At 41.8% G+C, this 24,879-nt stretch overlaps 1 protein-coding gene across 1 annotated transcript in view; it reads left to right on the top strand.

Annotated features, from left to right (window-relative positions):
- The window catches only part of LOC131251339 (uncharacterized), a 28,275-nt gene extending 3,744 nt beyond the window's left edge, over positions 1 to 24,531 (top strand). The window contains exon 2 of the mRNA XM_058252022.1: positions 24,034 to 24,531. Within this exon, the coding sequence (XP_058108005.1) occupies positions 24,034 to 24,207 (174 nt within the window). The 3' untranslated portion in view covers positions 24,208 to 24,531. The remainder of the gene's footprint in view (positions 1 to 24,033) is intronic.
- The last annotated feature ends 348 nt before the right edge of the window (positions 24,532 to 24,879 follow it).

The raw sequence follows: 24,879 nt of genomic DNA, 5'->3' as shown, positions 1-24,879 counted from the left end.
TCTCTTTCACTCCGCTTTCACCCAAAATCCCTAAACCTAACTCTAAATTACTCAAATCTCTAATTTTATGCCCATTTTCTTACCCTAGGGTTCCTTGATTTGAAATTGGTGAATCCCTTGGATTAGGGCCTGATTACTATGCATGTGTGGATGATTATTTCTTATCTTTGAGTATCGTTTGGTTCATAATTTTTATTGATCCAGCCCCTATCATATGTAGGCCTGGACCCGCATAGATTCCCCTTAATTGAATGTTTGGACTTTCATATGGGATATGGAATTTGTGTAATTGTTTCTGAACTAACGTGATCTTAAGCCTGAAATCTCGCATATCATATTTAATTTTCATGTCCTGCATCAGAGACCATGCCAAGATGATAACAGGCTGGAAGCTGAATGCGGGACGCACCAACTGATGGAGAAAGCCTGACAGAAATCTGCCCAAATTTGGGCTATGAAGGAGCAGTGAACCAACAAATGGTTCACAGATTCAGCCTCCCGCATGCAGCAAAGGCACGCATTAGCTATCTACATACCTCTCCTGGAAAGGTTATTAACGGTTAAGATTCTATTGCGACCCGCCAGCCAGGTGAAGCAGATGAATTTTGGGGGCGCTTGATATTTCCAAATAAAAGGGGAGGCGTCGTGAGTTGGAATGGACGTAGCACATATGAATGAGTAGATGGACTTGACCGAAAAGGTTCCAAATTTTTCGAGCCTCCAAACAAGACTGTCGGGTTGGTTGAGGATAGGCATGCATTTGGATAGGCAATCATGAAGAGCCAGATACTCCGAAGCCTCGTTATCATTTAGATTCCTATTGCATCTGATGTCCCAGATCACGTGAGCAAACGAAAGAGGGAAGCATCTACTGATAAAGACGTTCTTAGCGGGGGCCAGCCAGTAAATAGAGGGGAATCGGGTTTTGAGGGCCTCTTCTCCCACCCATAAATCTTCCCAAAAGCGAATAGATTCTCCGTTTCCCAATTCAAAACAGCAATTCTGACAAACAACAGATTTAGCCCGCAAGATCTCTTTCCAAATATGAGACGCCTTATAAAACGAAGACTCCTTAGACCACCAGTCCCCTGGAGAAGTGCCATATTTCCCTTTGATAATTAACAACCACAGGGCAATTTTTTTCCACACCTAACCTCCAAGACCATTTCCTAAAAGGGCCTTGTTCATAAATTTGAGATTTTTGACATTGGCACCCCCTTCTTGGAATCCTTTGCAAACTTCCTGCCAATCCAGCAGATGGAATTTCTTCTAATTCTCCTTTCCGTACCATAAGAAATCTCTTCTGATCTTATCAATGGCCTTGAAAACCTCAGTCGGACAAGCAAATAGAGACATGAAATATATCGGCAGGTTAGTGAGAGCTGCTTTGGTAAGTGTTAATTGACCTCCCAAAGACAGATAACGGCATTTCCAAATGGCCAGAGATCTATGGAACTTACTGATAACCCTGTCCCACATAAGTTTCGGAGGGGCGCCCACTGAAAGGGGAAGGCTGACAAACATCGTAGGAAAGGATTGGACGTGGCAACCAAGAACGTTTGCAAAAGATTGCAGCGTTACAGGAGGGACATTGATCCCAAGCAACTTGGATTTCCTCATATTGATCCGGAGGCCAGATACGGCTTCAAAACATCGCAGCGCTGTGTGGAGATTTTCGATAAAAGGATTTGAAGCCTCAGAGAAAATTAACGTGTCATTAGCGAACTGAATATGCGTAATAGGATGCATTATCCCAGGCATCGCTATCCCGCGCAAAGTGCCCCGATCTTGCCCATTGATCAGCATCTTGGAAAGGGCCTCCCCAACTTCAACTTCACCTGAAAATCATATAAAACTCCACAAAATGATCTGAAAATCAACAAGTTTATACAAATTGAACCATCAAGTCTCAAAAGTGCAAATATTCTATCAAAGCCACATGTGTTATCCCCAAAAGCCGCATAGATGCAAATGATCCGCGAGATGTTAAATCCACAACAAATTCCATTCAATCTATTAAAAATGCATATTAGTTCGAGGACCTCCAAAATTATCATAAAGTAATCACAAGTGGCAAGCATCTAATTGATTAACAAATTTTGTAACGTGAGATAACATGTGCCAATCAAATCATTCATGCTTACTAAAATTAAAGAGACATGTCAATTATCTAATTCAAGAGTCAATTCCGCAATAGATTAGCATCTTCGCATAGTGAGACAAGTAGATTAATCAAGTAATTCAGGAGATATTAAATGTAAGAGATTAAAACATCATCTATATCAAGATTAACGAATTTAAGTCGAAAGCTTAAAGGGGGAATCCTCACTTCGATTGAATAACTTAGATGTGTGGCCTGTTAGATGACACGTGACTGCAACCCGATAGAGTCAAATCTGATCGATACACATGCGGCCATGACCCAATCAAAACATTAAGGAAAATTGCTAATAATCATCTTATTATGGACAATAGACTCAGTGAAAACTCGTTGAGTCAACTTAGTAGCAAACAAATGAAATGGGTTTCAATTTACCTCAACTTGGTAACTCAACTAGGCGACTTGACACGAACTCTCATAGGGAGTAGTTGCAACTGATGCAAAAACGAACTTAGAGAAGTACTCATTGCTACAGGAATCCGACAAATAATCGAGTGACTCGGCTAAGTTGAACTTGACTTAGCAGCAACCCGTCATTCCCCTTCTCCTTCTTCTTTAACTCCTTCCTGTTTCATCTCGATGGCTGCTGGAACATCCAGTAACAACTCGGGTCACACTAGAGTCTCCTCTCTAACTAAAAATTCGACTGAGTAAACCCAACGAGTTGACTCAACTCAGTAGTGATCCAACTCCTCCTTTCTTCTTCTTTCCTTCCTTTTCTCTAAATCCTTCTTCTCTTCTTCCTCCTTTCTTTCCTCTCCTTCTTTCTCGCTCTCCCTCTTATTACTTGGCCAACTAGGGGCTAGATTTAACTTTGTTGAATCGAGTCACGAGTCAAGACCCAGTTGAACCGCTACTCTGCCATTCTCTCTCCCTTTATCACTCTTCTCTTCTCATCTTCCTTCCCTCTCTCTCTATGTAGGAGCGTCCAACACCTTGGACGTGATTGAACTCACCCAGCACGGTGAGTCAAGCCCCAGACTCGACGGCCAAAGTGCAACTTGTTCGGTTGAAGCAGACTTGGTGTGGCACGACCCGACTCACGCACTCATTCTTTCTTTCTAACTTTCGTTTTCCTCCGATTTTCTAGGGTTTTGAGACATCTTGCCCTAGCGAAAGGGACCCTTTATAGCCTCTCATGATTCATTTCTAAAGGCTACTATCCCAACTAATCAAGGGATTAGTTATGCCGTAATATAAGCACAACTCGTACAAGTTGTTTCTGCACAAATTGAATGCATGATACTCATCTACTTATTGGAATGAACCTCTAGCTAAGGAACCCACCTCATGGACGTTTTAGATCAGCAAGTGGGTCCCATCACAAGCGGGTGGGTTTTCCGCATGAACGGAGAAGATGACTCGAGTGTCCATGGCAGAATATGATCCAAAGGTTTATCTTTCGATCCATGCATTGTGGATGGATTGGATTAGTCCACTGGTCACTGTGGGGCCCACCTTTTGGACGAACCTAAAGGATATCTTGATAGGTTAGGATTTCATCGAGCGGCGACAAGGGAGATGCAAGTAATAGCTGGGAACCCTAATCGTTAAGAAGGGGCTTCTAGACTCGTTGTTTAGTTCAAAATGAACATCCAAGATGGTTTGAAAGGCTATCCTACAGCTCGGATCATGCTTAGGGCGATATATTGCCAGAAGTGGAAAGATTCTTTCTGCCTTTTGTGCTTGCTACAAAACCCTAACAACTAGGTACCTCTACGGTCAAGATAACTCCAAAACGAAAGGCTAGGATCGAAGGGGATTCCTACTACACGAGGATCGCCAGCGTGGTAACCAAGTTCGGTTTTTGTTTTCAGAAGATGCCGATCACACTCCCTGCTTGTGCTGAAAATCGTGGACACACGTATGTTTCAATGTGTAGAACTAGCCAGGGTTTGGTCGAAATCGACGCCCAAACACGATGGGTGATTCAAATCTTCCAAACAAGAAGATGATGGTCACAGCTGATCGGCAATGAACGTTGTCCGTTCGATTCTGCTCACGTGCTATATGCTTGCATTGTGCGCTCGTACACATGCAGCTACGTGTGGAACTACCTAAGTTTGGTTAGATTCATGCTCTAATCATGATGGACAGTTTGGATTAGTTGAGCAGGCCATCATGGTGGGCCACAGATCATGCTCGCGAACGACGTCCGTTCGAATCCCGATCGGGCGGGAAAAGTGGGAGAGAGAAAGGAATCCTCTCTTTTTTGGGTGGTCTTCGGGTCAAACCCAGTTGACTAAGCAGGTGGGTTCGGTGCACTGTGGCTGTGCACACGCACCCTAAGTGTGGGGCCCACAGAGATGTATTCGACCAATCCGCTCCATCCACCAAGTTCTATAGGTCCAATTAGGACCCCTGGCAAGAGCTCAAGTGGATCGCGTCAGGTGATTTTTTGTTATATCTAATGATATCTGATGATTCAACGATCTGATTATGTTCATATTTGATCATCAATGATCTTAAACGTTCTTGGGCTAGTGTGGATATACTTACACTGTTGCTTTCAAAGTTTGATGACTATTTTGTTTAATTAAGTACCCAAGTCATCTTAGAGGAGGTTGTCGGTCGAATGAATGGTGGATTTCACGATCTAAGCTTCTAAGTATAAGGTGGACGGTTCCATCTACCTATTAAGGAGATCGAGATCCTAAAAGTGGGTTTTTCAGATGATGTGATGGTCTAACTTGAAATTCAACGGGTGGATGGTTCGATCTATGAATGGCGATTATACTCAACGATTGGATTTAGGCTAGCAGGAAGTTGAACATTTAAACCGGCTAGATTTATGTTTACACTAAGTTGGGCCTTCATGGTAACACCCTGGTACTGGAAAAGTATGGGGTGTTATACTAGGGTTTTCCTAGGTGCGCATTGTAAGGAGAGATTCGAGTTTCGTCTGTAATTGAAGAAGGTGAGCAGTGAAATCTCTAAGGCTTTAATTATAGTGGATTTCTATCGCTTTGTGCCGTGGTTTTTTCTTGCAAGGGTTTTTTACGTTAAATATCTTGTGTTCTGTGGTTGCTTGCTTTATTGTTTGGTTATTTTGCTTTATTTGATTGTTCTATCTTCGTTGAGCGTGCTTTCGTAAAGCGCACAGATTAATGGCAGTACGATATCCGAATTTCTATTACCTAAGGTTGATTTGGGTTTGTTGAGGGCTTAAAATTTCAACATCCGTGCATGGCATGACCCATACCATAAGTCAGGCAAGACCTACCATGTTAATGTGATGGTCCAGAGATTAGGATGGTCACCATTTGTGTCTTGCACTGGTGGATGTAGCAATGAAGTGGCCTGCCTAAAGTTCAGGCTGGAGCACCAACATGGTGACCCCCACCTAATGGGTTGCTTCGATCATACACGTGTGTGCTAAGTTGGAATGTTTGTTGGCATGTATAGGGGCTGGGCTATAAAAGTTTGTGGGGTTAACAAACATCATCATTTGAAAGAAAGTGGACATTGAGATTATAGGCCCAAAATTTCAACAAAGTGGTATTAGAGAGTCAACTCTAAGGATGTTCGAGAATTCAACGAAGATGTCAGGGTTGAAATTCGATATACAAAAATTTAATGGAAATAACAATTTCAGTTTGTGGCAGCGGATGGTTATAAGGATATTCTAGTATCACAAAGGTTGAGCAAGGCGTTGTTGGAGACCAAATCGGAGAAGATGTTGGATGATGACTGGAGCGAACTCGAGGAGAAGGCTATGAGCACCATTTGTCTAAGTCATCTACAACGTTCTAGATGAGGAATCTCTCATGAAGATGTGGAGGAAATTAGAAGACCTATACATGGCTAAGTCCCTCACAAATAAGTTGTTCGTGAATAAACAACTTTTAGGGTTGCGGATGAAGGAATGATCCGATCTTGTGGAGCACATGAACTCGTTTACGAAGGTATGTAGCAGGTTGTTAAGGCTTAGAGTGACGATCGAGGGAGAAGACAAAGCGATGATACTTCTAGCATCGCTTCTCACATCATATGACCATCTCATCACTATTTTACTGTATGAGAAGAATACAATGAAAGCTAGAAGAGATCACCACGGCTTTCGTTTCCAACGAGGTGAGGTAGAAATCGAGTGATGGGGACTCTCAGGTGGAATGGTTAGTCACGAAAGGGGGTCAAAGACATGGGAGATCCATAGAGCGATCTTAGTCCGACAGGGAGAAAAAGTCTATATCGAAATCGAAAGCAAAGGATAGATGCTTCTATTGTGGCATAAATGGGCATTTCAAGAGATTGTCGGAAACGGAAGGATGACTTGGAAAGCAAGGGTAAAAATAACATGGGTGAATCGGTTAGTGTAGCAAAAGAGAGCTTAGAATGAGACCTCTCATCAGTCTTTTCAGGTACAAGTCATCTCTCAGATACATGGATACTCGATTCATGATGTTCGTATCACATGTGCCTGAATAGGACCTGGTTCGATTCCCACAAGTCTTATAATGGTGGGAGTGTTCTGATGGGGGATGACGCAGTATGCAAGGCCATTAGAATAGGGACCATCAAGGTAAGGTTGTTTGATGGAGTCATATGAACTCTAGGTGATGTCATGCATGTCCCGGATCTGAAGAAAAATTTAATATCCTGTGGGTTTTAGATACGAACGTGTGCACGTTCACTGCATCTAGCGATGTAATCAAGGTCATCATAGGTGCAATGATGTTAATGAAAGGACATAAGAAAGGAAATTTGTACAAGTTGGTTGGGAGCACGGTTATAGGGTGAGGGCGCTACCACCTCACATGCAGAATCCGACACAGATGACACTAATTTGTGGCATGTGCGGCTAGGGCATATGAGTGAGAGGCATGATGGAACCCCATAAACGGAAATTGTTGAATGGAGTCAAGGCGTGCAAGGTGGATTTTTATCAGCATTGCATCTATGAGAAGCAATACGGGGTAAGGTTCAAGACTGCTACACATACTAACAACGGGGTACTCGACTATATTCATTCCTATGTCTGAGGGCTAGTGACCGTACCGTTTAAGGGAGGAGCATGGGCATGATATTTTGTGAGCTTCATAGACGATTACTCGAGAAAGTTTTGGGTCTACTTCTTAAAGCACAAGTTTGAGGTGTTTGCCAAGTTCAAGTAATGGAAGGCGGAAGTATGGAAGCAAACTGGGAGACAAGTTAAGTGTCTGAGTTTAGATAAATGTATAGAGTATAGAGAGGCGAGATTCATGGAATTCTGCAAGGAACAAGGCATCACAAGGCACTTCTCAACTCTAGGGATCCTACAGTAGAACAAGGTGGTAGAGAGAATGAATAGAACTTTGTTGGAGAGGGTGAGAAGTATGCGGTTGCATGCGGGGCTGTCTAAAAGCTTTTGCGGTTAACATGGCATGCTATATTGTGAATTGGTTACCATCTACAACGCTAGGCTCCAAGGTTGTAGAGGAAATCTGGACGGGCAAGGACACCGATTACTTAGGGATGAGGATCGTTGGGTGTCCAGCATACCGTCCACATGCAGAGTGGACAGAGGATGAAGTTGGATTCAAATCTAGGAAGTGCATCTTTATCAGATATGAGAAAGGTGTTAAGGGGTACAAGCTTTGGGATGGATATTCTCAGAAGGTGGCCATTAGCAGAGATGCCATATTTGATGAGGCATTAATGTTGAAGGCCAACAAGGACGCTGCAGAGAAGTCAGGAAAACATGGTGAGACCGAGAAATTGTCGGTGCAGGTGGAGCCAGTTGAGCAAGTTACTGAAGATGAAATTTGGCAGGAGCAAGAAACTGAGTAAAGCAATCAACAGGATACCTAGGAAAGTATAGCCAGGAATAGGGAGAAGAACCATTAAAGCCCCGGTTCGGTATGGGTTTGAGGACATGGTCTCTTTTGCATTGTTCACATATCCATCCATCTTTCAAGAGGCAAAATTTGGAAAGGATGGCGACAAGTGGATGTCAACCATGACAGAGGAAATGGAATCTTTACACAAGAATCAAACATTGGAGTTGGTGGAACTTCCAAAAGGTCAGAGGCTATAGGGTGCAGGCTAGTGTTCAGGAAAAAGGAAGCAGTAATAGAAAAAAGAGGGCAAAAAATACAAGGCACACCTCGTAGCAAACGAGTACCTGCAAAGGGAATGAATAGATTACAATGAAGTTTTCTCTCTGATTGTGAAACATACATTAATTAGGGTGCTACTGGCTATGGTAGCAGAATCCAATTTGGTATTGGAGTAGTTCGATGTGAAGACGACATTCCTTCATGAGAACCTGGAGGAAGTCATTTTCATGAGGCAGCCTAAAGGATTTGAAGAGCTTGGTAAGGAAGGCTATGTGTGTAGGCTGAAGAAGTCACTGTCTGGGCTGAAGCAGTCTCTGAGGCAGTAGTACAAGCAGTTAGATTCTTACATGGTGGAGATTGGGTATATCAGGTGTGAGCATGATTGCTACGTATATTACAGGGTGCTTGAGGACAGGTCCTACATTCATCTGAATTTTTACGTTGATGATATGCTAATTACTGCAAATGACAAGAAGGAGATACTATTGCTTAAGTCTCTGTTATGCAAAGAGTTTGACATGAAGGATCTGGGCAAGGCTAAGAAGATTCTAGGCGTGGACATACACAGAGATAAAGAGTTTGGGAAGTTGTGGCTTTCTTAGAATGGTTATGTGCAAAATGTGTTAGAGAGGTTCCACATGAAAGGTGTTAAGCCAGTTAGCATGCCTCTAGCAGGTCACTCTAAGTTGTCAGGCAGGTCATGTCCAAGCACATAAGATGATATTTTAGATATATCACGGGTGTCGTACGTGAGTGCAGTGGGGAGTCATGTATGCAATGATTTGCACGAGCCTGGATATTTCACAGGCAGTAGTCAGTGTGGTCAGTAGATATATGACGAATCCATGAAAAGAGTATTGGAATGTTGTTAAGTGGATTCTCATGTATCTAAGGGGCATTGTTGACACTTGGATCATGTTCGGAAGACATGGAGCTTCAGGTGGAGTTGTAGGCTACGTGGATTCAGATTATGTAGGTGATCTCGACAACAGGAGGTCCACTACGGGATATGTTTTCACATTAGCAGGCGGACTGGTATGTTGGAGATTTACGCTACAATCTACGGTAGCGTTGTCTACAATTAAGGTGGAATATATGGCTACGACGAAGGCGTCAAAGGAGGCATTGTGGTTGAAATGTCTGATAGGATAACTCGGGTTGAAGCAAGAGGCGATTCAGTCGCATTGCGATAGAGTGTTATCCATCGAACGATGAATCAGGTGTATCATGTGGGAACCAAGCACATCGACGTGAGGTTCCAGAAGATACATGAACTCATTTCTTCAGGAGATTCTGTTTCAGAAGATTCATATGGACGAGAATGCCGCGTACATGTTGACAAAGCGGGTGACCATAGAGAAGTTCAAGCATTGCTTGGACTTGATCAATCTCACTAGCCATTGATGAGATTGTGCACCTTGGCACAAGGGTGCGGATGGAGTTGCGTTCCAGGTGGAGAATGAGGGAGCGGTCTACGTTAAGGTGGAGGTTGCATAAGCAGTCTTCAGGGTGACTTGGCAGAATGTAAGTCAGGTGGAGATTGTTGTGCAGGATGCCTTGGATTCTGCCAATCTGTTGTGCAGAGATATCTTGTCTTGGTTCGACCGGATTCATTTTTAGTTCCACCGGAAACTGGGTGGTTTCTCAGGTTGCACGCTTTGAAGATTTGCACATTTTTGGTTCTATTGAAAAGTATAGTTGGGTTGGTTTGGTCCGACCGAAGTTTATATCCGGTTCGACCGACTATATTGCGGAGATTAGTGCAAATCGGGGTATTTAAGTTCGATCGCGATTCAGGTTTGTTAATATGAGTGTTTTCTCTCTAAGGGCAAGCGTTTTGCATAGGTGAGAGGGTTTCTAAACGCTTGTAAGGGTTTGAGAATGGATTTTCTCAAGGGACTAGGGTTTTCCTAGGTGTGCATCGCAAGGACAAATCTGGGTTTTGTCTATAATCGAAGAAGGTGAGTGATGTAATCTCCAAGGCTTTGATTATAGTGGATTTCTGTCGCTTTGTGCCATGGTTTTTTCCTGCAAGGATTTTTCACGTTAAATATCTTGTGTTTTGCGGTTGCTTGCTTTATTGTTTGGTTATTATGCTTTATTAGATTGTTCTATCTTTGTTGAATGTGCCTCCGCAAAGTGCACAAATTAACGGTGGTATTAGATCTGAATTTCTAATACCTAGGGTTGATATGGGTTTGTTGAGGGCTCAAAATTTCAACATCCATGCACGGCATGACCCATACCATTAGTCAGGCAATACCTACCATGTTGATGTGATGGTCCAGAGATCAAGATGGTTACCATTTGTGTCTTACATTGGCGGATGTAACAATGGAGTGGCCTAGTGTTCAGGCTAGAGCAGCACCAACATGGTGGCCCCCACCCGATGGGTTGCTTGGATCACACACACGTGTACTAAGTTGGAATGTTTGCTGGCATGTATAGGGGTCGGCTATAAAAGTTTGTGGGGTTAACAAACATCATCATTTGAAAGGAAGTGGACATTGGGATTATAGGCTCAACCCTGATTCCCTTGATTCCTGATGTTTTAGAGTAGCTTCATTCGTCTGGAATTTTCTTTGATCTTGAGAGATTACTATGAGGCAATTTGAGAGGCAATTTGAGAGAAGGTTGGCGGCACGAGAAGACTGCTGGTGGGATGGTGGATGAGGAGGGTTGAGAGGAAGATTGAGAGTAGGCTGGCAAGAAGAGGCGACTATGGAGAGAGGAAGATCCACTGTCAAGGGAGTGAGGGGAGGGAGAGGAGTATGAATGAAGGATACTAGAGATGGTTGTTGTTAAGCAGAAAAGTTGACAACAATGAATTATGATAAATGGAGTTCTATCATTTGTTTGTACCTCTGAAGATGCAACCTCTGGAAATGGTCGATGGAGATGGAACTAAAGTATCAGAGGATGACACGTCATGGAGATTCCTAAAAAAAATAAAATAATAAAAAAAAAAGGGACCGATCTTTGTCGGCATTGGGACGATTGGGCTCACTTGGAGAAGTTGAAATCTGTCCCAAGCGTGGTTCAGAAAGTCTTCACTGACCACAGGATATTGAATAGGTGCTCTTAAAGTGTACTAAAAGAGCAAGCTGCTGAGATGAAGCTATATTTCTTTATTACCTACCTGACAAGCCCCTAAATGGTCATATCTCATTGCAGTAAAAGGATCAAAACAAAATTCAAAGTTGGCAAAACTAATTACCTGTTGAATATCATAGTCACCAACAGGCACTGTCTCACTTCCACTGCAATCAGCTCAATTGACTTAAGTACTGGTGCTACAGTAGTCATCATCATTAATTGACTGAAGTACTGGGGCTACAGTAATTATCTTTATTGTCTGCTGATATAGTCTAGAGTCAACCATGCAAAGCAACTCTTTCCATGGTGGTGTTACTGATTCAAGACTCGTGTCTGATTCATGCTTTGAGTTACTTGTCGGTGCACACAAGGTTCAAGGAAAGTAAGGAGATGGCATATCTGTACAGTTGTACAGTCATGCCACACATGATTATGAAGATATTATAACCTCTGTTTCAGGACAAATGATGCAAGAATGAGAAGAAATTGCATTAATTTGAAAGGTTATCATGTTATAGTTCCAGTGAACCTAAGATGATATGGTTTTACTATCAATTGAGTTCAATATGATTGACGTGTAGGCAGTGATGGATACTTGAGTGTGGTCACTAGGTTTTCTTTTGATGGGTGAAGTGGCTTAGATATTATTGTCAAATATGCTTTAAAATATTAAAATGGATTACATAGAGTGCAAGGGTAAAGTAGTTTTAGTAACTTTTATCTGTGTAGAGAAATTATATTTATTTTTGGGATTTACAATTTCTTTAGTGAGTTTCTAAATAGGGGACTAAGATTTGATTGGATGGATGGTCAAGATTGTGTGGGGTTCTAGACATTGCTTAATTGCCTTTAGATACTTGTTTTGAGAAGTAATGGTTGACTTGGGTAATATTAATTTCGTCACTTGGAGAATGTGTATGGAGAATGCAGAGTTGATTGATTACAATTTTATGCATTGCCCTTTTGTTTGTAAACTTTAGGACCCTTTCTTATGTTTTCTTCACAAAGATTGGGTGATGCTGAAGATTGGAAGACTTTTTGTGGGCTTGGCATGGGGGAGGAGTTGGGAGAGCTAGAAAAAAGCTAAGTGGAGATTGATCATTATGGCTGTGTTTTGGGTTATTTGGGGAGTTAGGAATGGGCATTGCTTTTGAAATGAAAGCGAGGGAGTGGATGAGGTTATTAGGAATAGCAAAGGTCTTGATTTGGGTTGGATTGTCTATGTAAATGTCGGCATGGCTGCAAATACTTTTGCCTCTTCTTGAGTGTTGAGTTTTGGGTTGTATTCTTTTCTTGCTTTATTGCGAGTTTCTTAATAAATTTGCTGTTACCTCTCAAAAAATAAAAATAAAAAATCAATTTGCAGCTTGGTTTTGTTCTTAGTTGGAGAGAACTTTTTGTTCATTTCTTCTCTTCCTTTTGCATGATTTCTTTGATAGGCTCTCTTTGCATCTCTTTTGCATCTTTGGTCTGACGATTAGGATTGACCATTACATTTGTTTTCTATCACAACAAGTTTGTTCCTATTGTTGAGTTCCATGAATTGTGAGTGACTCTATGGGCTTCTTGAGGAGGTAGTGCCAATGAAGCCAACTGAGCAGCAGTGGAAAATCTTTAACATTTACATTAACTAGTACATATCTTGATGTTTTAGGAGAAGAAGTTAGAAACAGTGTCTTGGACAGTTGTTTGTTGAATTTTCTGATTTCTAGAGTATCTTGAACTTACCCGCCAAGAAGGCGTTTACTGGCTAATGTTTAGGATGAGAACAACCAATGGACCAGGCGATTGTGAGTGGGTGTGAAGTATGTGAAAAAACCAATATGCAGCATTTATGATGGAAATGATAATGAATGTGCAGTCTTTCTCTCTTTTTGAACCATTGGCAATAAAAATGAGTATGATTTGAAAACAGCGTCTCTAAGAATATTTGTATGACAAATAGGAGGAAGATTGATGCATCTGGGCCACACAAGCTGGCCATTCAAAGATCAGGCCTATCCAAGGCTCATGATCAGGGATCTGACCATCCAACCGTCTAGATTGAAGATTTGAACCATTTTTGGGTTCTGGATTGATTGATCTGATTGAAGATCAACTGACCAAATGTGCATTAGGACGATGCTAGTAGTCATTTACTTTGGTGTTGGAGTTGAACGAGTTTCCGTTAGAATCTTTGGCCTTATTTGTATGCCATATTTTGGGAACCAAATGATGTCTGATTGAAATGACATCGGTCCTGTTTGAAAGGTGCCTGAGTTTTCAAACAAGCCCAAGAATTTTCAATTCCAATATCATTTGAGTTGTGGCTGGTGGAGCCAACTGGCCCAAAGATTGCCATGGTTGTTTGGCCTAATCTGGAGGACAGAAATTCTTGTTAAAGCATGTTGTAAAGTTGTCAGGGTCACAAGATATTAGTACCATGGAACATTATTTTTGGTAGAAATCTGTGGCATTATAAGATGGTGTTTGGAGAGCTTCTTAAGGTCTCGGATGAGTTATGTGTCTCCACCAAGGTGATGGATGACATAATTTGCGTCCTTTCCGTGTGTGGAGAGTTTTCTTCAAAGTTCTAGTATTGGATGAAGTTGGCGTTGCCCCATGTGCCAAGCTTAGGGAAACTCTTGTAGTCTTGTTACACCCGAGTGCTGAGGTCCTTCTTGGATTGCTTTTCACATCAAGATTCTTGCAATGGACTGTCATAGAAAACTTTGGATCAACATCTAATTCATATATTGAGAAGATCAGGACTCAGCTGATCATTTGTCCCTTCGTCACAAGTGGCAAGAGAAGTTTGGATTCTTTTATTCAAAATTTTCTGCATTTTATCAACATTCTTCCAAATTTGGTAGGTGGGTGAGAGGGGACCAAATTTGGTAGGTTCGTTAGAGGGGGCACGATCAGTCTACTAAAATAGTTTGTGTTTCTTTTTTATTCTCTTTCTTTCCTATAAAAGCAAAAAGGAAATAAACTAATGCATAGTTGCATAAATATTATGCACCGAGTAAGCTGAGATTTGAACTCCTTGTTGGGGCTGATCTTTGGGAAATCTGTAAACTTCCAAAACAATTTGTGTATGTGCTCCCATGAAGTGATGGACCATGTGAGACAAACTAATATATGTTTCTTGTGATGGAGATAAGGAATGGTGCAGCATATTCTCCCTTGTAGAATCATCTTCAACAGAACATGAATGCAAAAGAGAATGCTGCGGAGTAATAATAAGAAAACGCCTCAGGAGTGCTTACAGGTCAAAGAGGAAGATTTAATATTCAAGGATTCAGATCTTTGATCAAGATCCTCTGTTATGAATATCCTGAGGAACCATTTAGTAAAAGAAAAATTGGAGAATTGAGTTAAATACAACCTCATGCATCTCTGCCTCTATTAATCCCTTTATCTCATAGCTCAAACCCCACATTGCATGGGTTAGGACCTCGGCCGAACCCCCCTCGTGAGCCCGACTTCACATGGGTTCGTTCCGCTTCACACGGATGGGGCCCGCCTCACACGAGCCGCCCACCCCGAGTGTGCCCCTACATCCCACATGCAACTCCACTCGAGCCCGGTGTGAAAATGCTCCTGCATTAATCACCCCCCAATGAGGAGTCTTAAACATGAGACCTCCCGCTTTGATACCACTTTGATATAAGACAATTAACTACTTACTCTAAAAGCTCGAATTGATAGAGCATGGCGAATTAATCCCTTTATCTCATAATAGCCCAGGCCCTACATCACATGGGTTAGGGCCTTGGACAAAACCCTCTTGTGGGCTTTACTTCACATGGGTTCCGCTTCACACGAGCCATCCGCTTCACACGGATGGGGCCCGCCTCATACGAGCCACCCGCCTTACACGGGCCACCCACCCTGAGTGTGTCCTTGCATCCCACAGGAAACCTCACTTGAGCCTGGTGTGAAAACGCCCCTGCATTAATTTGCTTTGGGTTTTGGGCTTAACTTGAGACAGGGAGGCACTGTGGTTGTATGGTCTCATTGATGCGTGGCTTGAAAGGTTTTCACACATTGCACGATTTCTTCCATCCCCAAGATTAGAGACTATGGTTTCAGGGCCAAATGACATTGGGATGAGATGAGTATGAGCCCACCATTATGTGATTCGTGCCTCCAAAACACATGATGAGAATATGATCTTTTGTTCTATGTAATACATTTCTTTCTAGCATGCCACCTCCACCTTTCAGTTGATATGTTGCTTTTTTTTTTAGTTAAATATATTTTATGAAACAAACGTCCGTTTTTTGGGCTGAGAATTTCATGTTTATATGGTAAGAGCTTGATGGGCATAAAAGTGTATGCAAATTTGTTAGTGCACCATATTCCAATCGATCGTTCCGACTTTTTGTAGCCATGACAAGTATCTTTTTATGCAACTAGTCATAGTAAACTGTAAAACATGATGATTTTCTTTCCATTTGGGCTTATTGTTTGTTAATCAACTTTTAGATGGATATGGTTCCACAAGAGTGTACTCACCGTCAGTTGGATAGTGAGGTTGGTGTACAATCTATGGCATTGTTATGATGTCTTATATGAGGTACCCCTCTGGTGGAACCATTCTGTTAATCAGGCTGCACTTCTATAAATCAGAGAACCGACTTTGAACTCTTTTTTATCTTTTTCCTCTTGACTGTTCTAGCTGTCCTTTTGTTTAATGATTTCATGTTAAAAACCATATACAGCTCCATAATTCCTCTAGATTATATGAGGTTTGCTTTACCTTATGAATTTCACGCACACACCTTTGGATGTGTTACATTACATGTGCCAACCTATTACTTGCATGAGACATCTGCACTAGGATGATTTTTTTTGTTTTGAAAGGTAAGAATTTATTGAAGAAGGCAGCAAGAGCCACCAGACCAACTATATAGACTGATGGAAAAAAAAAAAAAAGCCCACCCCACTCCACACGAAACCCTCCCACCACATTACGGAGCCCAATCACGAAAAAGGATCAGAATCTTAGAGAACACGAACGCCGACGAAATACTCAGATTTCTGAACACACGATTATTCCTCTTGGCCCACTCCACCCAAAGGACAGCCATCAGAATGAAGCGCCACTTCCTTTTGCCAAGCCTACCACCCTGATCCGAATGCCACACACACGGCATATTGTCAAGGGATGAGGGCATCACCCAAGAAATATCTGCCAGGCAAAAAACACTCCACCAGATATTGGAGGAGAACAGACAGTGGATAAACAAGTGGTCCACAAATTTTTGTCTTTGAGATACAAGGGACATACACTGGGAAGGACTATCCCACGCTTACGAAGATAATTGATAATAAGAATTCCATTTCTGCTTGCAAGCCAGCCGAAAGCCGCCATCTTGGCGTGGAATAGAATAGGCACAGACTGCACCATTATGACAGCAGGAGGAAGGCCTTTTAGAAGAAAGAGAGTTATAGAGAGATCTGACTGAGAACTTCCCCGAGTTAGACAGCTTCCAGACCATGGCATCATCGGAGCTTGGACTAGGATGGATCTCCTGCAAAAGAGAAAGCAGCGAAGTGAACTCCTGAAATTCTTCATCGGAGAAGTTTCTTCTGAAGGGAGGGATCCAAATTCTTCCCTGCCCATTATGATGGAAGTAGTCTTTAACAGGAATGAAAGGATTGGAGAAAAAGAATGGAGAGGGAAAGGCCTTAGCCAGCGTGGAAGAGCCACACCATTGATCAAGCAAAAATCTAATTCTATTCCCATCACCAAGAGAGAGACACATTCTCTTGAATGCAGGAAGACAACTTAGCAATGTTTCTCCAAAGGAAAGAGGATTTGTACATGGAGGAGTCCTTCGTCCCCCAATCAGAATTAGAGGTACTATATTTAGCAGCGATCACCTGTCTCCAGAGACTGTTATTTTCAATCCCAAACCTCCAAATCGACTTAGCTAAGAGGGCTTTATTCATTAACCCCAGATTCTTAATACCCACACCTCCTTCATTATAAGGAGTGCACACCTCCTTTCATTGGAGCAATGGGAACTTAAAAGAATCATCATTCCCTTTCCACAAAAAATTCCTTCTGAATTTATCGACTTTTGCTAGAACAAATTTAGATCAAGGGAATAAGGAGAGGAAATAAATTGGCATGCTGGAAAGTGAGGCCTTTATCAAATTAATTCTGCCTCCAAACGAGAGGACATTGCACTTCCGGGATTACATTTTCCTCTCCATTCTCTCAAGGATGCAATCCCACAAAAATTGGAGAGGCTTACCAATGCAGACAGGAAGACTCGGATAGAGAAAAGGAAGAGAGCCGACCTTACACCCAAAATCATCACCGAAGGAACTACAAGCCTGAGGATCAAGATTTATGCCAAAAAGTTCAGATTTGGACAAATTTACCTTAAGCCCGGATACTACTTGGAACCAATATATAATCATTCTAAGATAGTTGGTCATACTCTCATCTGTTTCACAAAAGAATAAAGTATCGTCAGCAAATTGCAGATGATTAATGTGAAACAGGAGATTAGGGATAGACAAACCTCTATACAGCCCCATCTCCTGACCCCTAGAAAGCATGGCACTGAGTGCTTTAGTAACTAGATAAAAAAGAAACAGAGATAGTGGATCCCCCTGATGAGGCCATCTTGTGGCTCTGAAATAGCCAAAAGGGGCTCCATTGATAAGGATGGAGAACTTGGGAGAGGAAACAGCGATCCTAATCCAAGCTCTCCAAGAAAAGCCATACCCCATTCTCTGAAGCATATAGTCCAAAAAAGACCAATCAGCGTGATCATAAGCTTTTTGGAGGTCGAGTTTGCATAGAATACCCGACCTTTTCTCCCTAGCTCAGGACTCCATACACTCATTACCACTGAGAATAGAATCAAGAATCTGTCTACCCTTTACAAAAGCAAATTGAAAAGAGGATACTAACTTTGGAATTACCTGCCGAATTCTCTGGGCCAGAACTTTGGAGAGAATTTTGTACGGGCTACCTAGCAAGCTAACGGGGCGGAAATCTTTAATGTTCTGTGCCCCTTCGAGCTTGGGAATCAGGGTCAGGAAGGTACTTCCCAATTCAGATGACAAACGCTTTTGCTTGAAAAGTTACAGCACAAACTGGTGCAACTAAACCAAATCCCAAAAAACTGCAATGGGGGATCCATCGTGCCCAGGGACTTTGTCAGAACCTAAATCCCATACTGCAGCTTTAATCTCTTCTAGATCAACAGGTCTCTCCAGCAGCAGAGCTTCTTCTTCCGAAATCAAATGAATAGCGAGGTTGTCGATTCTTGGACGATGCACATCTTCGGCAGTTAACAGCTGGGAGAAGAACTGGAGAATAGAATTGCAGATGACATATTTGTTAGTAGTAATAGCGTTATTGATTTCAAGAGAGGATATAGAATTAACACGAGATCAGGCAGAAGCAAAGTTATGGAAAATTTTAGAGTTGTGATCTACCTCTTTAAGCCACAATGCCCCAGACTGATGTTTCTATTTAATCTCTTCCTCTTTCAACCTGGCACAATAGTCAGCGGACAACTGGAACCTTATGGATCTTTCTTCATCAGAAAGAAGCCTCTTCTTTAACATCTAGCTCTTCGTTGGCTACAAGAATGGAGGACATTTCAGATTCTTTCAACCCAAAAATATCTTTGTGCCAAGATTTAAGATTGGACTTGAGCATTTGGAGTTTTTTTTTTTAAAAAAAGAATGAACCCAGGGCGACCCTCAATCACACAAGCTTTCCACCAATCAGCAACTAGGTCAGTGAACCCTTCAAATTGAAGCAAGGCCAGTTCAAATCTGAAGGGTTTTGGCCCCCAATTCAACTCTTCAGTTTCCAACAGGATAGGGCAACGATCAGAAATAGGTTTAGGCAGACCTCTGTGATGAGCAAAAGAGAATTGGGAAATCCAATCATGAGATAGAAGGAATCTATCAAGCAGTGACATAGATGGAGGATTTCTAGAATTAGACCAAGTATATTTGACTTCCCCCAAAGGTATATCAATCACCCTATGATTGGATATCCACTCCGAGAAGTTTCTCATCGCAGAATTAACTCTTGCACCGCAAGATCGCTCAAAGGAGAACCGAACAATATTAAAATCTCCAGCAACAATCCAGGGAAGATTCCATCTATGAAAAGCAGCAGACAATTCAAGGCACAAGGTGGGGTGATATCGAGATCTGGTTGGACCATAAACTCCTGAAAAAATCTAGCGGAACCCCGAAGGAATTTATCTGAACACAACATGAATGGAGTACAGGCCCAACCAGCTATCTTCAACAACACGCTTAGAGGTATCCCACAAAAGAAGGATACCTCCAGACGACCCCACCGAGTCAAGAGCAAGCCAGTCCTTACCTTTGCTGCTCCACAACGAATTGACAATACCTCTACTGATCATCTCTAATTTAGTTTCCTGCAAAACGATGACGTTAGCTTTAGAACGCACACACATCTCTCTAACCAGGGTTCGTTTGTGGGGACAACCCAACCCTTTAAGGAGAGGACCTTCATTGGTTAACCTTGACAACCCTTCTCCCCTTTCTCGCCTTTCTGGGAATGGCATCTCTCACACCTTCTGGGGCCACCCCTGGATTCAGTAATTCCCTGTTGGGACTGACAGGTGCCATTGGTCCAGCACCAGGGAACCCTTCCAGTGGCCTGAAGTCCCCCTTCAGCCACCAGCTTAAAGTGTGCTATGTAATCTTCGTCGGAGTCACCAAAAACTACTCCCATAAGCCTTCGAACGTGTCCAACAGCCTTCCTGACCCATCTTTTCTTTTTTAGCACCTCCACAAAACTCCCCAATACTTCCCCCGAGAGGACAGTAGGGGAGGGCACCCTCTGAAAGAAAAATGGAGAATTCCCAGCAAGGGTCGATCTGAGCGGGGGAATGTCAAAGGCTTCTTCTAGCACCTACCTATTCAGAACAGAGATATCCCTATTGAGAAAAGAGCATACCTGAGGGGCTGAACAAATAGCCAAGGGGCCTATCACATGAGGAGCGGAGGAAGAGTAGAAAGGAGAACAGACAATGGGACTCTAAGGAGAACATTGTGGAGTAGCGAAGAGTTCTGGAGACTGGGGAGTCCCACATTTAGACGATCTCCACTTCGTCAGTCTGCTAAAGAGCTGAGCAATTCATTGTCAGTCTGCGCCAGCATGATGTGGGGCCTGCTGTGAAGATGACCCGACACAATCAAATTGGTCCACTAACAGGCGTAACCAGTGTTCCAGTTGTCGGTATCGCTACAAATTTCGCTGGCCGGGGATAAAGATATTATATCGTTATCGCTGATAATATTGCTAATAACTGGAAATGTGAGGAAAAATAGGGAAGCATGGGGGAAACGGTAGAATTTTTCAGTAAAACTTTAGGACATGCCTAAATACACATATTTGGATATTTAAGAATAAAAAAAATTACAAAAGAATGTATTACATGATAAGTTTTCATTTAATAGGACCCAAAAAGCATGTATTGCCGTAAGAAATTACTTCAACAATAACCAAAATGAGTTTATATGATACAAATGCAACTATCATACAATAATTAAGATATGTAAAATTAAATGAACTCACAAAGCACACCTTTTTGGCCATCCCTCATCACTCAGTCATCATCTGAATCTTGATCCTAGGGCCCACCTCGATGTATGCATTGTATATCCACGCCGTCCATCTATTTTGCTGGCTTATTTTAGGGTGTGGACTCAAAAATGAAGTAGATACAAATTTTGTGTGGACCACGCCATAGGAAACAATGGTTAATGACTATTAAAAACCTTTTGTGGGCCACATAAGTTTTGGATCAAGCTGATATTTGTGTTTTTTTTTTTTTCCCTTTCATTTAGGTTTGTTTGACCTTATTAACATGTTAGATGGTCAAAAAATATTACCGTGGACCCTAGGAAAATTTTAATGGTGGGCATTCAACAACCACTGTTTCCTGTAGTGTGGAAGACCAGTAATTTATATCTTCTTAAATTTTTTTGACCACGCCCTAACAAGTGGGCCCTACAGGCACCCACGTCACACTCCAACGAGGATTAGGTGCAACACAAGACGGTGCAACACTTAGTGTGGGGACTACCTTGATGTATGTCTTCTATATCCATGTTGTCCATCCACTTTTTAAGATTATTTTAGGGCATGACCCTAAAAAATGAAGTAGATCCAATTCTCGTGGACCCTACCTTGGGAAAAAGTGGCGATTGTCCAATAATGGGCCACAAAAGTTTTGAATCAAGCTGATATTTGTTTTTTTTCCTTCATCCACGGTCATGTGACCTTATCAACATGTTGGATGTCAAATAAACATCACAAAAACATCATGGTGGGCCCAAGGAAGCTTTTAATGGTAGTGCGTTCAATCACCGCTATTTCCTAAGTATGGTCCATCTGAGTTTTGGATTTGCTTCATTTTTAGGCTCACACCTTAAAAAGATATGACAAAACGGATGGATAGTGTGGAATTAGAATAAATACATTAAGGTATGCCCCCACAGCAAGGGCCGCACCTTCTTGGGTGAAGCTGGGCTGCACCTAATCCACTCCCCCAAAATTGGGGCTCCACGATCCACGGGATGGAAGCAAGAACTTTCCGCGACTGAAAGCTAGGTGGGGTCATGGTGAAGTTCGTGAGAAATTTACTATATTTATCCGTTTTGTCAGATTATGTTAGGAAATGGGCCAAAAGCAATTCCAAAACTCAAGTGGGCCGAATAATAGGAAACAACTAGAATTAAACTTTCACCATTGAAACATTTGTAGGCCATAGAAGTTTTGGATTAGGTTCATAATTTTGTGCTTTCAATTTATCCCATTAGGAATGACCTTATGAATGGTACAGATGGCATATAAACATCACAGTGGACCTTAGGGAGGTTTCAACGGTAAGCATTTCCCTACCTACTGTTTCCTATCGTGTGGCCCACTTGGAGTATCGTAGTTTCCTCAATTTTTGGACCATGTACTAACATGATTTGAAAAAATGGATGAACGGGGTGGATTTATTAAAAACATCATGGTAGGCCCCACCTAGCTCTCACGGCCGGAAGTTACTCCAAAGGGTTCTGCACACAATTGAAGTGAGATCACATTTAGTGAGTTGGGTGGACCTTGACCATAGGGCTCATCTAGATAAAAGAAGTTGTATATCTATACCGTCCATTCATTTTGGCAGATCATTTTAAGGCATCGGACAAAAATGAGACAGATCCAAATTTGAGGTGGACCACATGGCAGAAATAGTGGGCATTGAATGGCCACCATTAAAAACTTATCGGGAGCCACAAAAGTTTCGATCAAGCTGATATTTGTGTTTTCCCTTCATCCATATTTGTGTGACTTAATCAATTATTTGGATGGCAAATAACCATTACAGTGGGCCCTAAAAAGTTTTTAATGGTAAGCGTTCAATCACCACTGTTTCCTTTGATGTGGTCCACTTGAAATGTGGATCTGACTCATTTAATGGCTCATGACCTAAAATGATCTTTCAAAATAGATGGACGGCGTAGATGAAACACATTACATCATGGTGGGCCCACAAAGCAGCGAAATATTAATCAGGTCTTCACGTCTCACGAGTGGTCATCCCGTGAAAGGGAGCTTCGGATGCAGGAAGCCATTTTGGGGAAAAACTATCTTCCGAAGCCCTCAAATCCCTGAAATTTCTCAAATTCTCTCCAAAATTTAGGAAATATCTACCAATCTATGTAAGATTCTTTACCGAAATTGCCGCTCCTTTGAAATATTTCATTTATTCGAAGAAAAAAAAAAAGAAAGGAAAAATCGAGGTTTTTTTACATACGGAAGAACAACACAGATTTCGACGATCGATCGACTGGTGTGCTACCTCCAAATTCCGAATCCTCTTTAAAGGTATCGAAAATATCCTCCTACATGGATCGGAATGATTTTTCATTTTCTTCATTTTATTTTATTTTTCAAATTTTTTAATATTTACGCACTCGAAATTTTCGGTGGGTTAGCTACAGTGAATTTATCGTCGATAACTTTATTGATCGTTGATAACTTTATCTATCGCTGAAAAATCACCGACAATTGGAAGAGATACGAAACTAGGGGGTTTCGGTGTCGCCGGCTTGGCGACACTAATAATATCGGCAATATTATTGATTTTTCGCTGACAATTTGAACACTAGGCGTAACATAGATTTATGAAAACAACATGCATTTAAAATGGCGCCCGCATTCAAGCTACACAGGGCCTGCATTATGTATGTACTGGTGGCCTGGCTTCAGATACCCTGCATGGTTGGTTCCATCTCATGCACGGTTCAGATGTCAGGTTTTGGCTTATATTCCACATGCCACCAGTAAAGGTGTGGGTGAGGCGAGTGAACCTCCATTTGTTAATAATCTTAAAATGATTAAAAATCTTCCAGGTAAATCTGGATTGTAATTAAGATTGCTACATAAGGGCCTCTTGGCATGAGAAAACACAGTCAAGTTGTAATTGATTTTGGTGGCTGACCGTCATTGACTACATGGGCGTAAGGCTCCACACTTTCTTTTTCCCTTTTGTGGGAAGAAGTTCCTGCAAACACGATATATTTGTGTCATCTGGGCGCAAAAAGGAAAGACATCTCGTTTGCAGGCAGCATCCTACTCGCATGATTAATGAAACAAAAAAGAATTACATCTTATCTGGGTTTCTTCTAGGGGAAACTCACACAGGGGATCCAATACTGATGCATTCTGTTTGATGACAGCTAATTGCATGCGGGATTGCGGTTGCCACATACAATGAAGGGGCAACTGATTTTAAGCAGACTCCTACGTACAAGGAGTCAATCCAATCTGGGGAATTGTTCGATGAACCAGAGGCATCCAGTTCAGATGTTTTTGAGGGAAATCCAACTGAGGAGGCACCCAGTCTGGAATAAGCACCACTTGGCTCTCTGGTTCCGCTTTATCATCATCAAGATGGTAATAGATCTATGGAGAGGTTGGGTTCGTGCCTGATCCAGATTCTGATCAGAGGCCTTCTACATCTGTTCTAAAGGTGTGATAATCATACTGTTTATGTGTTTTTTTTTTTTTCCTTTTTCACCATCTTTTTCTGAATTTGTAATTGTAGTGTATAATACAATGACAAGAAATAGATTTGTAATGTAAGCATCTGAATAGCAAGATAGATTCTTGTGAAACCCTGATGCTTTTAAACTTGGTGGGAGGAAATGGAGATATGCCTTGGAAGTTTTATGTGATTGTTGTGTACCACTCATAAACTGAAATGTAAATTTTCTAGGAAAGCTATAAGAACCATGTTTCATGGGACAGAATGTTGGGTCAATTAAGGAACAAGATCTTCATAAGATGAGTGTAGCAGAAGTGGAAATGTTGTCATAGATGGGTGGCAAGATGAATAAGGATAGAATTAGAAATGAATGCATTGGAGAGAATTTAAGAGTAGCACCAAGAGCTAATAAGAGGAGGGAAAGTAGACTTAAATGGTTTAGTCACATGCAACAGAGACAAAGAACTTTGCTGTTTAGGTGTGAGTATAAATTGAAGGCTCTAAGGGAAGGCTCAAAAGAACCCAAATGCAGGAGGTA

The sequence above is a fragment of the Magnolia sinica genome, chromosome 7 (assembly GCF_029962835.1).
Source record: "Magnolia sinica isolate HGM2019 chromosome 7, MsV1, whole genome shotgun sequence".
In the NCBI taxonomy this organism is placed as follows: Eukaryota; Viridiplantae; Streptophyta; class Magnoliopsida; order Magnoliales; family Magnoliaceae; genus Magnolia; species Magnolia sinica.
Note: the sequence above shows the minus strand (reverse complement) of the source record. Positions and strands in the feature narration are given on the sequence as shown.